Source organism: Macaca mulatta, chromosome 5 (assembly GCF_049350105.2).
Source record: "Macaca mulatta isolate MMU2019108-1 chromosome 5, T2T-MMU8v2.0, whole genome shotgun sequence".
NCBI lineage: Eukaryota > Metazoa > Chordata > Mammalia > Primates > Cercopithecidae > Macaca > Macaca mulatta.
In genome coordinates, this window is record NC_133410.1 from 56,772,744 (window position 1) to 56,785,643 (window position 12,900).

Genomic DNA, 12,900 nt, shown 5'->3' on the forward strand with positions numbered 1-12,900 from the left:
TTATTTTAAGGTATCTTTAAATATAAATTGAACCCCAGAGGCAGAAAAGTCATCTACCCAACACCGGCACATTTTAAACACGATTAGGACTTGTAGGTCAAAATCCCGTAACAAAAAAGGGAAGTTTTTGGTTGTTTCCAAAATGAGGAAAGCATATTAAACAGAATCTTGTGACTTAAACTTCACTCAAGTGAGCTTAAAACTGGCATAATTTTGATACCAAAAGTAAGCTGAATAACCAATACAAAAAACAGAACTAACTGGAATTTTTCACCCCCAAAACATAATCCCAAATCCAAAACAACTTATATAAGAGATGCAAGTAACAGAAAAAGTCAAATAAAACAACAGTGGTTCCTGAATTTAAAGGAAGGATGCCCACTTCTCTCTCTCTCAAGAGGCAGATGGTCAGCTGAAAAATAAAAACATTGTATCAATAGAACACTCCAAAGAAAAAAAATTGCAGCCATCTCTGTTCATGCAATATCAAGTTTTGGTTTTTTTTTGTTTTTTTTTGTTTTTTTAAAAAAAAACCCCAAACACCAAAACAACCCATAAAACTAATAAAACGAAGGAAAATGTTGTTCAGATCTTATGACCTGATGGTTGAGAATCCTGATCAGGCTGTTCAGAATGTGGCTCATGGGACAGAAAGGACAGGAGATACCATGAGATCACGTTTGTGGGCCCTGGACGTGGTGGCCCCCTCAGGTTAGGGTACACGCTGTCTTCAGTCCATCAGTTCTTGGATCAGCAGCTTCAAGAACATGATAGTTCTAAGCAAGGGGATCCCAGCACAAGACCTTGGGTCTTGGCCCACGTTTTCTGTTTCGCTCAATTTCCTTTTTCCTTTTTAATTAGTATTATTGAATATGACTATTTTTTTTGGTAGTGGTAAGTCACTTCAGTATCCACTATGGGCAGACATTGACAAATACAAACAGCAGTGCAATATTTGACCCAGACTTTAAAAGAACAGGAGGCGATGGTGGAAATGAGGTAACTCTTCCCCAACACGTGTGAACAGACAGCTCCTGCTCTTCTAATGCTCTATGTCCATTAGGAGAGAGTAGGGCTTGTCAACAGGATGGTTACATAAAGAAGAAGCTACAGAAGAGAAAAAAGAAAGGTTCAGATTCAAATTTGATTCTTAATGGCTTAAGAAAAAAAGGAGCTTCTCTACAACAAGCTGTGAAAGAACAGCAGTGTGTCAGTTAACGGGGTGACTTCCTTGAGCTCCACGGGAGGGTGAGCAGCAGCAGGGAAGAGGAGGCCAGTGAAGAAGACGATGCCTCAGCTGGGCACCAAGGCACATGAATTGGCAGGGTGGACAGGGACAGGTATGGGGGAAAAAAAGTGATAACATGATATGTGAAGTACAGGACACCACATGGCAAGTATCTTTGAGAAACTGGTGTAACCCAGACAGCAGCCATTTGAAGTCCACCACACAAGGCAGGAAAGCATGAGACTCTTATCCTTGTTTCTTTTATCCAGTAAGCACGTGTGCATATGCAAACCAAGCAGCGACTAAAAAGAACTCACAAAAAAGGGCACACAAACAATGTTTGGGTAAAAATATATTTTCCCCCGCTTTATGTCTTGGCACTAGTGATATATGCATAGATTACCTGTTCACCACTCTCCTACCTTAACAGATGCCAAATTACCAAGCATGTTGCTAAGTGATTACTTTCATATTTGAAAAAATGATATGCTTCACATCAATACAATTACTTTAGTTTTAAAAAAAGACAAATGTCTAACATGCAGCTTACATATATGACAATTCTGCATTAACACTGAAAGTAGATTACACAACAGTTTTAGAAAACACATTGGTTATTTTCAAACAGCAAAATGACAAGGATCTACAACTACAGTTTAAGGCATATCAGCATATTTTAAAATTAAGAAATAGACAAAGTTCTACTGCTGTTCACAGCTTTTCAATTTATTTAAAAAATCCCCTTCATACCTACATACAAACTAGACTTTGTAGGTCTTAATTCCAACTAACGAATGTGTCCTGTCAGTGGAACCAGGACTTTTCAAAGCTCAGACTTGACAATTCCAGACACTTGCAAATGGCAAAGCAAAGGGGTGGGAATGGACAGTTTTTGCAGGACCACACAGAGACAGTAGGACGTGGGTCGGTAACAGCTGAAAAACCTCACTCAATAGTTTGTATGTGAAACAGTCATGGAAATGTCAAGAAAGCAAGGAAACCAAGTCTGTTCATTTGAGGTGCACAAGATGTGGAGAGTGTGTGTTACTGCTGGTGAGTCACAAAGCAGAGAAGGAAGATAAGTAATCTGTGCCCACTGTTACATTAAATAATTCCCATTGTTGAAATGCCCTTTAAAAGGAGAAAACCTTAACCAATTTATAAAGAGCCTAAGTTGGGAAAACACAGTCTGAACTGCCCATAAATTCTCATCAATGCTTCTCCATCACATTCTACAGTACATGTGTTATGGAGATCTAAAGTTCAGAAGAAGCAAAAAGATGGCCATTATGTTTTAACAAAAGATGTGAGGGAAGGCCAGCTAGAGTTATGTAGGCCCCTCACCCCCCAAAAAAGAGGTGGCCACTGTCAGCAGTTAGCACCAGGGAGAGACCACTGGACTAAGATAAAAAAATTAAGTGGTCATAAAGGCATCCTAGCATAAAATTTTTTCTCTTGGTTTTCTCTAGTAGAAGATAGTAATTTCTCATTCTGGATTTACTTGCCTTGCCGGAATCAAGGGCCCTCTGAACTATCCAATGATGCCCATGAGGCTATGTAGAGCACAGGCAGGGATTAATAATTTCTTTTTTTTTTTCTTTGGAGAGTCTCACTCCATCACCCAGGTTGGAATGCAGTGGTGCAGTCTTGGCTCACTGCAACCTCCATCTCCCAAGTTCAAGCAATTCTCCTGCCTTAGCCTCCCAGGTAGCTGGGACTACAGGCACGCGCCACCATGCCTGGCTATATTTTTGTATTTTTTGTAGAGACGGGGTTTCACTATGTTGGCCAGGATGGTCTTGATCTCCTGACCTCGTGATCCGCCTGCCTCGGCCTCTCAAAGTGCTGGGATTACAGGCCTCAAGTGATCTGCCCACCTCAGCCTCTCAAAGTGCTGAGATTACAGGTATGAGCCACCACAACTGGCCTGGATTGGTAATTTCGGATTTCCAAATTCAGGTCAAGAAGTGGAATTTATTATGTGGTTCTTGTGAAAAAAAATATAAATGTGGCCTTTTATATATATTTAGTTTTTTTTTTAAAACAAAACAAAAACAAAGGCTACTCAAACCATTACCTTCCTGCCCCCCTTGAAAAGAAAAAAAAATCCATCCATCCCACTTGCTTTCTCTAATTTTGAAAAGTCAGAAAGATCTCAAAGGTTTCTTACTACTGTACTTACATGCAAAGGCGAAAGCACATCCAATTAGATTTGAGGGTATCATTTATTCCGTGCAGAGCCAAGGACTACTGTGAAAAAAGGCATAGATACAGAAAGAAAAAAGAAGAGCAGCAATAACAAACTAAACAGGGCCGGGGAGCAGTGGCAGAAAAAAGTTCAGAAGCAATACATTTAAAAAAAAAAAAAAAAAAAAAGCTTCTATTTGTTTCTTTTGACTTTTTATTCTCTGACTCGCCATATGATTTATTTTGCTGGGAAAATTTTAATGCAAAAAAGTCAATCCAACCAACAATCTTGGAATCAAAAAGTCAGCTGGATGCCTTTCGCTGTTATGCTTATTTAAAAAAAATTTTAGTGATGCAAGAAACAATTTAAAAGTGTACTTTCTGTACGAGCCACAAAAATGCTCACACAAGCGGTGGTTGGAACAAGCATACAACACAAATATTCAAGCTTTTGTCTGATGCACAGCCTATGAGCAAATTCAGCCCATGGTTTGAATCAACATGCCAGCTACTATTCGGCTGCTCCACAGTTAGCTCCAGACTAGAATTATTTAAAAAAAACAGAAGCAAAAACGAGGATGTTGGTCCAGTAGCTCCTAAACGTGTGAAGACTATGACTGCTGCTGTGTCTAGTGTGTAGCTTCTATTCCAGCTTTGTTTAGGCTTCCACGAAACTAATTTCCTTACTTTGCTTAATTAAGCATAATCAGTTCATGGAAGACCATTCCTTCTTTCCTCTAAGTATGGCTGAGGACAAAGAGAAGGAGAAAAAGTCTTTGCTGAAATCAAAATAGAGACTTATTCATTTTAAAAAGAAAGTGTGTGTCAGGGGAGATGCAGCATATTCTATCCTATTAATCTCTAACCAGTGAGGAAAATGTGGAGGGGAAGTGGGTTCATGAGCAATGTTATCCTTTCTACATGTAGAGAGAAAGCTGGGAGGATCTTGTTAGTAGAGGGGAAAAAAACAATCACACAGATGAAAAGATAAGCATCAGAAAGGAACAGTATAGAAAAGAGATGAAATACGCACTTTTCCATACAAATTAGGCATGCAGGATAGGTTCTGGCATGTGGGTCCGCTCCAATCCCTGATGAGGCAAGGGCCTTAGACAAAGAGCAGGTGGAGCTAGCCAAGGTGAGGAATACTCCAGACAATGATTTGAGACTTCAGTTGTTCTATTTCTTCTCTCTTTTATTGCCAAATACTGAAAGGAGACTAAGCAAGGAAGCTGAATAGGAAATGTCTACCTTCTTCACTTACGGGTCATGTTGTGGTCCTTCCTATTTCCACCTTAAAGTTGACAAGGTCTCCCTCAAATTCGTGCTACCAGTGATACAGAGTTTATAGCAAATTTTCTGAGGGAAGTATCTGTGGAAATTTTCTCATGATTAGGGAAAAATTTTATTAGAAGTACAAGTATCCTGGAATCAGTCATCAGGGCCTCCCTCTAAGCCCACTGGGAACAAACTGTGTGTTTCATAAACTGTGTGTTTATGAAAGATTCCTTACTGTTAGCGGTAAGCAGGTTGAAGAAAGCCCATCATCCTTAGTAGAAGGTTCTTCTACTAACCAATGTTATATGATTCAACCTTTAAGACGTCTATCTGTGAGAGGATCAAGGATGCACCAGTAAATGTGAACATAATCATAGTTTTCTCAGGCCTGTCTACTCTACTCCAACTTGGCCAGGATTTGAAGGCAGGCATTCAGATGCGGTTTCAAACCATGAGAGGAGACAGTCTGAACAGACCCACAAGCTCAGGCCAAATAATGTTACTGATGAAAATGAAAATGTCATGCAAGTGTAAAAATAAAATATAATGCTTGCTCACCCGTCTGTCTACATACAAATCTACCTTGGCTTGGGACAAGTGTGGAGAAAAGACAGTGAGTTCAGGGATTGTGCACTCATGGAGATGAATCATCAAGAAAATGCAAACTCTTGTCATGGCTATTCAGGTTTTTAGTTCAGCTGCTGAGGCGGTGAGAAGTTTTCATGTCAGACGTACAGGTAGCATTTTACCCCACTTTCCTCTGTCCAAAGCGACATACAAGTAACAGGCCTGCTTCGTGCTGCCATTCAGAACAGGCATAAAAAGCAAATCATTTACTTTCCGGAAACAGAGTCCAGCTGCACAGAGCATTTGCGGTTATTCCCTTGTTCTACCATTTTCTACCACCCAACAACATTCAGCAAACGAGTTAATAATAGTTACTGGTGTTTGAAGAAGGGTAAAAAAAATAAAAATAAAAATAAAAATAAAGAACACACATGGCAGAGATACGATATTACTGCAAAAGCAGGTGAATGCGGGAACATCCTTGGCTTGCCAGGCTTTATGTGAAGCTTGCACTGCAAGTTAAAAAACAAAACAAAAAAGTTAGAAATAATAATAAATTAAAAAGAAAGGAAAATTAGGAGCGACAGCACCAGCATTCAGCGATGGTGAATGCTCATGCAATGATTATGGAATTGACAGAAATTAAAACCAAAAATTTGAGAAGGCTACTCTACATGACAAGCAAAAGCAAAATTTAATACTGAATTAAAGACATACGGTTAGTTTCCATTTGTATGTAATTTAGAATTCACAAGTGACTTCTTGAAACCACTGCATGTCTAGTGGGAGGATTTACTGTTTAGCTTTTGTTTTCTCAAATAACACAAAACCATTATCTATTAGGTTTGGGTGTCCCATTAGTACTGAATAGGAGCTTCATCTTCCACTTCGGAGCTGCTGAAGGCGTCAGAGAATAAATATACAATAAATGCCTTTGTACAATTGACTTGAAGAAAAGGTCTAACGCAGTTTAGGGATTGAAATTACATAGGGAATGGAGGACATGCTATTAATCTAGTTGGGTAGGGGGAAAAAGACAATCACTGTAATGGTTACAGATACAGCAATGCCAGGAGCTTTCCCCCTCTTCTAGGTACAAAGCAATGCCAAACCCACGGCCCATGTGTCTAATTTTAGGCAAGTGCAAAACATGCAACTTTATTCCTTAGCAAGAATCAAAACAGTTTTTTTTTTTAAAGATGAGTGGATGGTTGGTTAAACAAGTATGGTTTTAGAATGATGAATTTTAAAACTGTCTTTTGGGATAGATGCAGCTTAACCAGCAAATGGCTGCTGGCAATTGTGCAGACAGTTTTCAGAAAAGGGAAACACTGTCCACTGACCAACTTACCCCCGCGCAGTCCCACCACTGTGGTACAGCCGCAAACAAGGAAAGTGACTTGGTGGCCAGAGATGGCAGAAGGTGGGGCCAGCTAATGGCAGTGCCAGGGTTTAGTTCTACTTTGCCTGTCATCTTAGGAAATGTTATACACTCTCATGCCACTACAGGTCAAGGAGAAGTATAAAGCCTTACCTACATTAAAAAAGGAGCGTGTCATTAGAATAGAAAAAAGAGAATTTAAAACTATTAGAAAAACTAAGTTAGGCTTTGAGCTGGAAACATAGCAGGTAAATAAGTAAGCATCTGCCTTTTCGTTTTCTACCTACAACAAAGCCAGCTCCTAACGGTAACTCCTACATCTGCTCCAGCTATGCCAGGAGGCATCTTCCCAGCTCTTTTCAGAGTGCTGCCCTGTCCAGCCTGGCCACTGTCTTTCTGCGGTCCCTCTAACCAACGCAGTCCACTGCCTCTGGCAGGAAAAGGTGTGAGTTTTTTGTTTTGTTTGTTTTTTACTTTGACACTTCAGGCCTCCACTGGCAGTTGCTTTCACTGTACAAATGCAAAGTGTGGAAAAGGGTAAGGACCTAGAAAAAGTTACACAAACAATATGTGCCATTGTCAGGAGCAAAACCTGGTTACTACTCTGAACCAAACTGAGTATAATATCCTTCAAAATAAATGAGAATACATAAATAAGCTAAAATAGAATCCACACAGGCTTCACAGAAACTTTGAAAGCATTACACATTGGTAAGGCCCCAGGATAGGAAGAAAATAACCTAACATGTCCGAAAGGGCAAGGAAAAACCTCCCTACACTGGGAAGTTTGTTACTAAATAAACTTTTTTAAAATGGAGGCACAATAATGATCAGTTCTTGGAATTTTTATTGCTTAAAGGCACGTCTAGTATACACGAAATACTCTTTTAACATTGCTGGTCTTTTAGAAACATTCTTAGTTTTAAAACTCGAACCTTTATGCACTGAGTGCTTCAGGGTGAAAAGAAAAACTTGACTTTGGGTTTCCTAAGCTATAAGTCAGCAGCTTTTTGTCTCATTCATACCTATAGATGTATGTGTACGTACACACACACACACACACACACACACACACACACACACACACACCCATATCCTTGGTTGGTCTGGATTAACAAAGGTACAATGCCAAATGGCTTTCATCTGTCTTCACTGGAAGAGTCACTGTAATCTCTGAGTCTCTGCATGGGGAACATCACCATGAGTGTTAGATGCTCTCCCGACACACATAGCTACAAAGGGTTTTCTTAAACTAGATTATAATCTATGTGGTTGTTACTCTCAGAATTAATCCAGCATAACTAAATTTTGGGCCTTGAACTCCTTTGGTCACTTGGATCTGTGCCAACTCCAAATAAAATCACAACCACTTCTACTATTGTTCAGAACATTTGCCTCCTCCGTTGCTCTGGTGATACATTTTCTGCTGTCTCGGAGCTCAGAATATCAAAGTTGGTAAAGCATGATTTAAAACTCTCTCAGTATGTCACTGTAGCAGTCCATTTTTATTTTTACTGCAGGCAACATGAGATTTCTTAGGGGTGAGCCTACTGCACATTCATCAAGAGTAAGTGGACAACAGCACTGTGCTCACTCTTCCCTATAACACATTTCAGTTACTGTGCAGAGACTTGATCCTGTGTACTCTGTGTTTAAAGAATGTAATTCTTTATGTGCTTGAGTATCAATGTTTTTGTTTACTTATGGTCAGCTTTTTCCCTAGAACCTCGGCATGTAAGGCGAAAGAGCAAGACTTCCTGAAACAAGTTCTGAGTTGCTTTAAATAGCTGCCCTAAAAGCACCGCACATTAGACAAAGGAGGGCGGCATCTGCATATCTGCCACTGAGATACCACAAAGGTTTTCCTTAGTGGTATTCTTACCATACTGCTTCCTGTCAAAACCGATAGCTAGTAACGTAAAACTAGGCTTAATGTGATTCAAAGGACAGCTTCAAATCACAGGAGAATGTCAAGGCAGGGCTAAATCTCCCACTGGTTTCAGGCAGCTGCTACTGGAGTATCATAGGAAGTGACCAACTCAAGAGCAGAATCTGACCTTTTGGCACATGACATTAAGACCCTATTTAAAAAACCTTTTATGAGTGGGTTTAGGTTTGGCTTGAGGGTTGGCAGAGGTGTCAACTGGATAGGCATTTGGATCCCATTTCACAATAAAACAATTCATCATACTGAATTTAGAGGAAACTAGTGGCCACTAGCAGCTCTTCCAAATGTTTCATTTTGGGAACGAGACTTTCAGTGACTGGCTTACGAAGTCTTACAACACGGAATAGGAGAATAATTTTAACAACTGTGATTTTAAGATGCTCTCTATCAAGAGTCATGAGAATTGTCTTCAGAGGGTGCTGAAGACACATCAACCTGTCTTCTTCGAGACTCCTAGTGTTGGTGTGGAAGATGCTACTGGAGACAACAGGTTCCTCCAGGCCTGATTGCTCGGTCAATGTGGTCAAGTTTCATAAATTAATCTTTGTGTACCTTTTAAAAATATTTTAAAAACCTTCATCATCGTCCCTGCACTGTAGAGAAAATACTTGCTTTTATCTTTCTGGTAAAAGACCAGTTTCCAGTCTGTGAATGGGAAAAGTAGAGACATGCAAGAGGAATAAACTGTTAGAGGTCCCCAATACATGGGGGTGACACCTGCTTACTTTTTCTTATCCTTGTCTTTCTTGGTTTGCTGGGCCCCAGATTGCTGGGCCTGGGACTGAAGCAACTGAGCCGCTGCTTTCTTCTTCTGGAAGTTGTTCACCTCCTCCTCAAGCTCCTTCTTCTTGTCTTCCACTTTCTTCTTTTCTTCTTGGTGTGTCCGCTTTAGAAGGTCAAACTTCTCATGAAGCTGGAGAGAAAAAGAAGACAGGCTTGGTGAACGGAATGAAAATCCATTTGATGTAAAGTTCTTTGGATCTGTTCAAAAAACAAAACATGGCCAGGTGTGGTGGCTCACGCCTGTTATCCCAGCACTTTGGGAGGCTGAGGCGGGTGGATCACGAGGTCAGGAGTTCAAGACCAGTCTGGCCAAGATGGCGAAACCCCATCTCTACTGAAAATACAAAAATTAGCCAGGCGTGGTGACAGGTGCCTATAATCCCTGCTACTCGGGAGGCCGAGGCAGAGAATTGCTTGAACCCGGGAGGCGGAGGTTGCAGTGAGCTGAGATCGCACCACTGCACTCCAGCCTGGGTGACAGAATGAGACTCCATCTTAAAAAAAAGAACACAAACAAACAAACATGTGTCATGTGGCTGCACTGGCTTTAATTACAGGTGTAAAGTACCGTTTTGTTGACTTCCTGGAGGAGCTGGGCTGGGAGGCTGAAGAACATCCCTCAGAGACCCAGACTCCTGTGACACTTGAACTCCTTGGACTAAAGATTCCTTCGCTCTGTTGCCCAGGCTGGAGAGCAGTGACTCAATCTCAGCTCATTGCAACATCTGTCTCCCGGGTTCAAGCAATTCTCCTGCTTCTGCCTTCCAAGTAGCTGGGATTATGGGCATGCGCCACCACGCCCAGCTAATTTTTTGTATCTTTAGTAGAGACGGGGTTTCACCATATTGGCCAGGCTGGTTGCGAACTCCTGACCTCGTGATCCTCCCGCCTTGGCATCCCAAGGTGCTGGAATTACAGGTGTGAACCACCGCACCTAGCCAAAATTAATTATGATCCTAACAAAAAAACTCACCCCAGTGGTAAAATTGGCTCTTTACCTCTGGTCCTTTTTCAAAATGTATAAAAAACATTTACTTAGAGATATATACAATGACTACATATATATGTGTGTGTGTATATATATACATATGTATATACGTGTGCGCGTGTGTGTACATATCTATATAAGCATTACGAATTAGCTACTTAAATAATGTGTTGGGAAATTTCTGGCCCTTGAGGGAAGGAAAGGGAAGAAGAAAAGGAAAGGAAGAAGAAAGGAAATGAAAAAGAAAAGGAAAGGAAGGAATTCCAGATAATTTTAGATTTTTTACCCAGCATCCCCTTGGTTCTTGAAGCCAACAACAAATAAGGCTGAACTTTCTCTGCAGCAAAACCATCTTGAGTGCTTAGCTATTTAAATAGCCTCTAAGTTTCAGTAGTTTTTAGACAAAATAAATTAAAACAAGAAAATGAGGAAATTTAGATGATTTCACTTAGAAACGTATAGATATAGTTCAAACACTTCAGATACTCATTATTGACCAGCAGAAATAGACATTATGCACACAAGCGTACATACACACATACATACACACACACACACACTCAAATACAATGGGATGAGTGTTATAGTACAAATCTATGTTAACTTCTAGGAAGCAGTTAATCTGGCCAGGGGAGGGAACTGAGGTAAGACTGGAGCAGGGAGTGCGAGCCCCATGAGGGCAGAAGCACTGGTGCAGACTTTGTGTCAGAGCATGTCCCCCAGACAGTGCCAAAGTCTAGAAGAGTTGGCTGATAGACTAAGATGATAATAATAGTCCCAGAATCCCAAATCTCATGTTTTAAGACTTGTAAATTGAAGAAATACAGAGCTACACAGGCCATATGATCAGATCTGGAGACCTAAGATCTAGTTTTAGTCTCGATTTTGCTAACGAGGTATGTGACTACAAAAACATTTTTTTAAAATTTTTTATTATTTTTTATTATTATTATACTTTAAGTTCTAGGGTACATGTGCATAACGTGCAGGTTTGTTACATATGTATACTTGTGCCATGTTGGTGTGCTGCACCCATCAACTTGTCAGCACCCCAAAAATAGTTTTAACTTTTATAACCTGTTTGTCATCTATAAGGTGGGAATGAGAATATCTGACCCATTTTCCTGGCCAGGTTGGTAGGTCACTTGTGACAAAATGCATGTAGAAAGTACTCAGACCGGCTGGGCGTGGTGGCTCAAGCCTGTAATCCCAGCACTTTGGGAGGCCGAGACGGGCAGATCACGAGGTCAGGAGATCAAGACCATCCTGGCTAACACGGTGAAACCCCGTCTCTACTTAAAAATACAAAAAACTAGCCGGGCAAGGTGGTGGGCGTCTGTGGTCCCAGCTACTCCAGAGGCTGAGGCAGGAGAATGGCATAAACCCGGGAGGCGGAGCTTGCAGTGAGCTGAGATCCGGCCACCACACTCCAGCCTGGGCGACAGAGCGAGACTCCATCTCAAAAAAAAAAAAAAAAAAAGAAAGTACTTGGACCATTATGAAATCCTCTAAAGTGTGAAGTACTAAGAAAATCTCCCTCTTACAAATCTTTCCCTTGGAAGCAGGACAGATGGCTTACCTCTTTCTCTGCCTCTTTAAGTTCAGCTTCTTTCTCCTTCACTCTCATAACAAACATTTGTCTCATTTCTTCTTCTTTCTTCTGCAGTTCTCCCAGGAATTCATTCCTTTTTGCTTCATATGTCTCCTGAAGACTATTCAAAATCCACAAACCAAGGACAGCATTATGAAATTGTATGCTAAGAAATTTCAGTTCACATAATTTCTACCCATCTACTTCCAAAACATAAAGTTGTTGCTTGCCATATTAAAGCATAAGTAGAATGACACTGTTTTACTTTTAGTTATTCTGTGGTTGGAAAGACAAGTGCATCAAGAACTAGAAATCAGTTAGTAAGCATGACATAGCACTAAAGGTATGTCTCTGACTAGCAAAGTTTTATCTTACATATATTCATACAGGGAAAACCTGGGCTGAGGAGGTGGAGGTGGTATAGGATTTGAGAAGATGGAGGAGGCCTGGTATAGGGGGAGAAATGAAGAGGCACTGGAGTCCCACAGATCCAGGTTTGAATTCGGACCGTACCAACTGACCAGCTGTTCTTAGAAAAGCACAGCCTCCCTCAGCCTCCAAGGTCTGAGACGTGGATACAGTGACACTTACCTTCTAGGGATATGACCCTGAGAATGAAATGAAGGAAAGGGAATAAAACATCGAACATATAATCAGTGCCCAGTAAATGGTACTCTCCCCTCTCATCTCCCTCCAGCCCCCAATGTGGAAAATAAACCCAGCAAAAGTAAACTAAAGAGACAACATTACCTTTAAAGGTATTGTAGAAAATTGCTACTTTTCAAGTTATATTACCAGTTGTAAATAGAGCAGGGAGAATAGTTTAATTTTTATTTTCAATTCTATCCTCCTCCTGACTGTCTCGGAAGTTAGAGCCCAATATTCTACATTGAATGCTACAGCTCAGCTTTATCTCTAAGTCAAAACAAATATATTTACAGAGAAATCA

The 12,900-nt window shown here is 40.6% G+C and overlaps 1 protein-coding gene across 5 annotated transcripts in view; it reads right to left on the minus strand.

Annotated features, from left to right (window-relative positions):
* Positions 1–12,900, minus strand: part of SEPTIN11 (septin 11) — a 139,247-nt gene continuing 126,347 nt past the window's right edge. For 3 of the 5 annotated variants that reach the window (XM_078003458.1, XM_078003459.1, XM_028848482.2), the window contains 3 exons: positions 11,940–12,072; positions 9,315–9,502; positions 1,568–5,772 (listed from right to left, as the gene is read on the minus strand). In XM_078003458.1, the coding sequence (XP_077859584.1) occupies positions 5,757–5,772; positions 9,315–9,502; positions 11,940–12,072 (337 nt within the window). In that variant the 3' untranslated portion in view covers positions 1,568–5,756. Of the gene's footprint in view, positions 1,108–1,567; positions 5,773–9,314; positions 9,503–11,939; positions 12,073–12,900 lie in introns of those variants that run through there. The other 2 variants (XM_015138477.3, XM_015138476.3) reach the window with 2 other exon arrangements.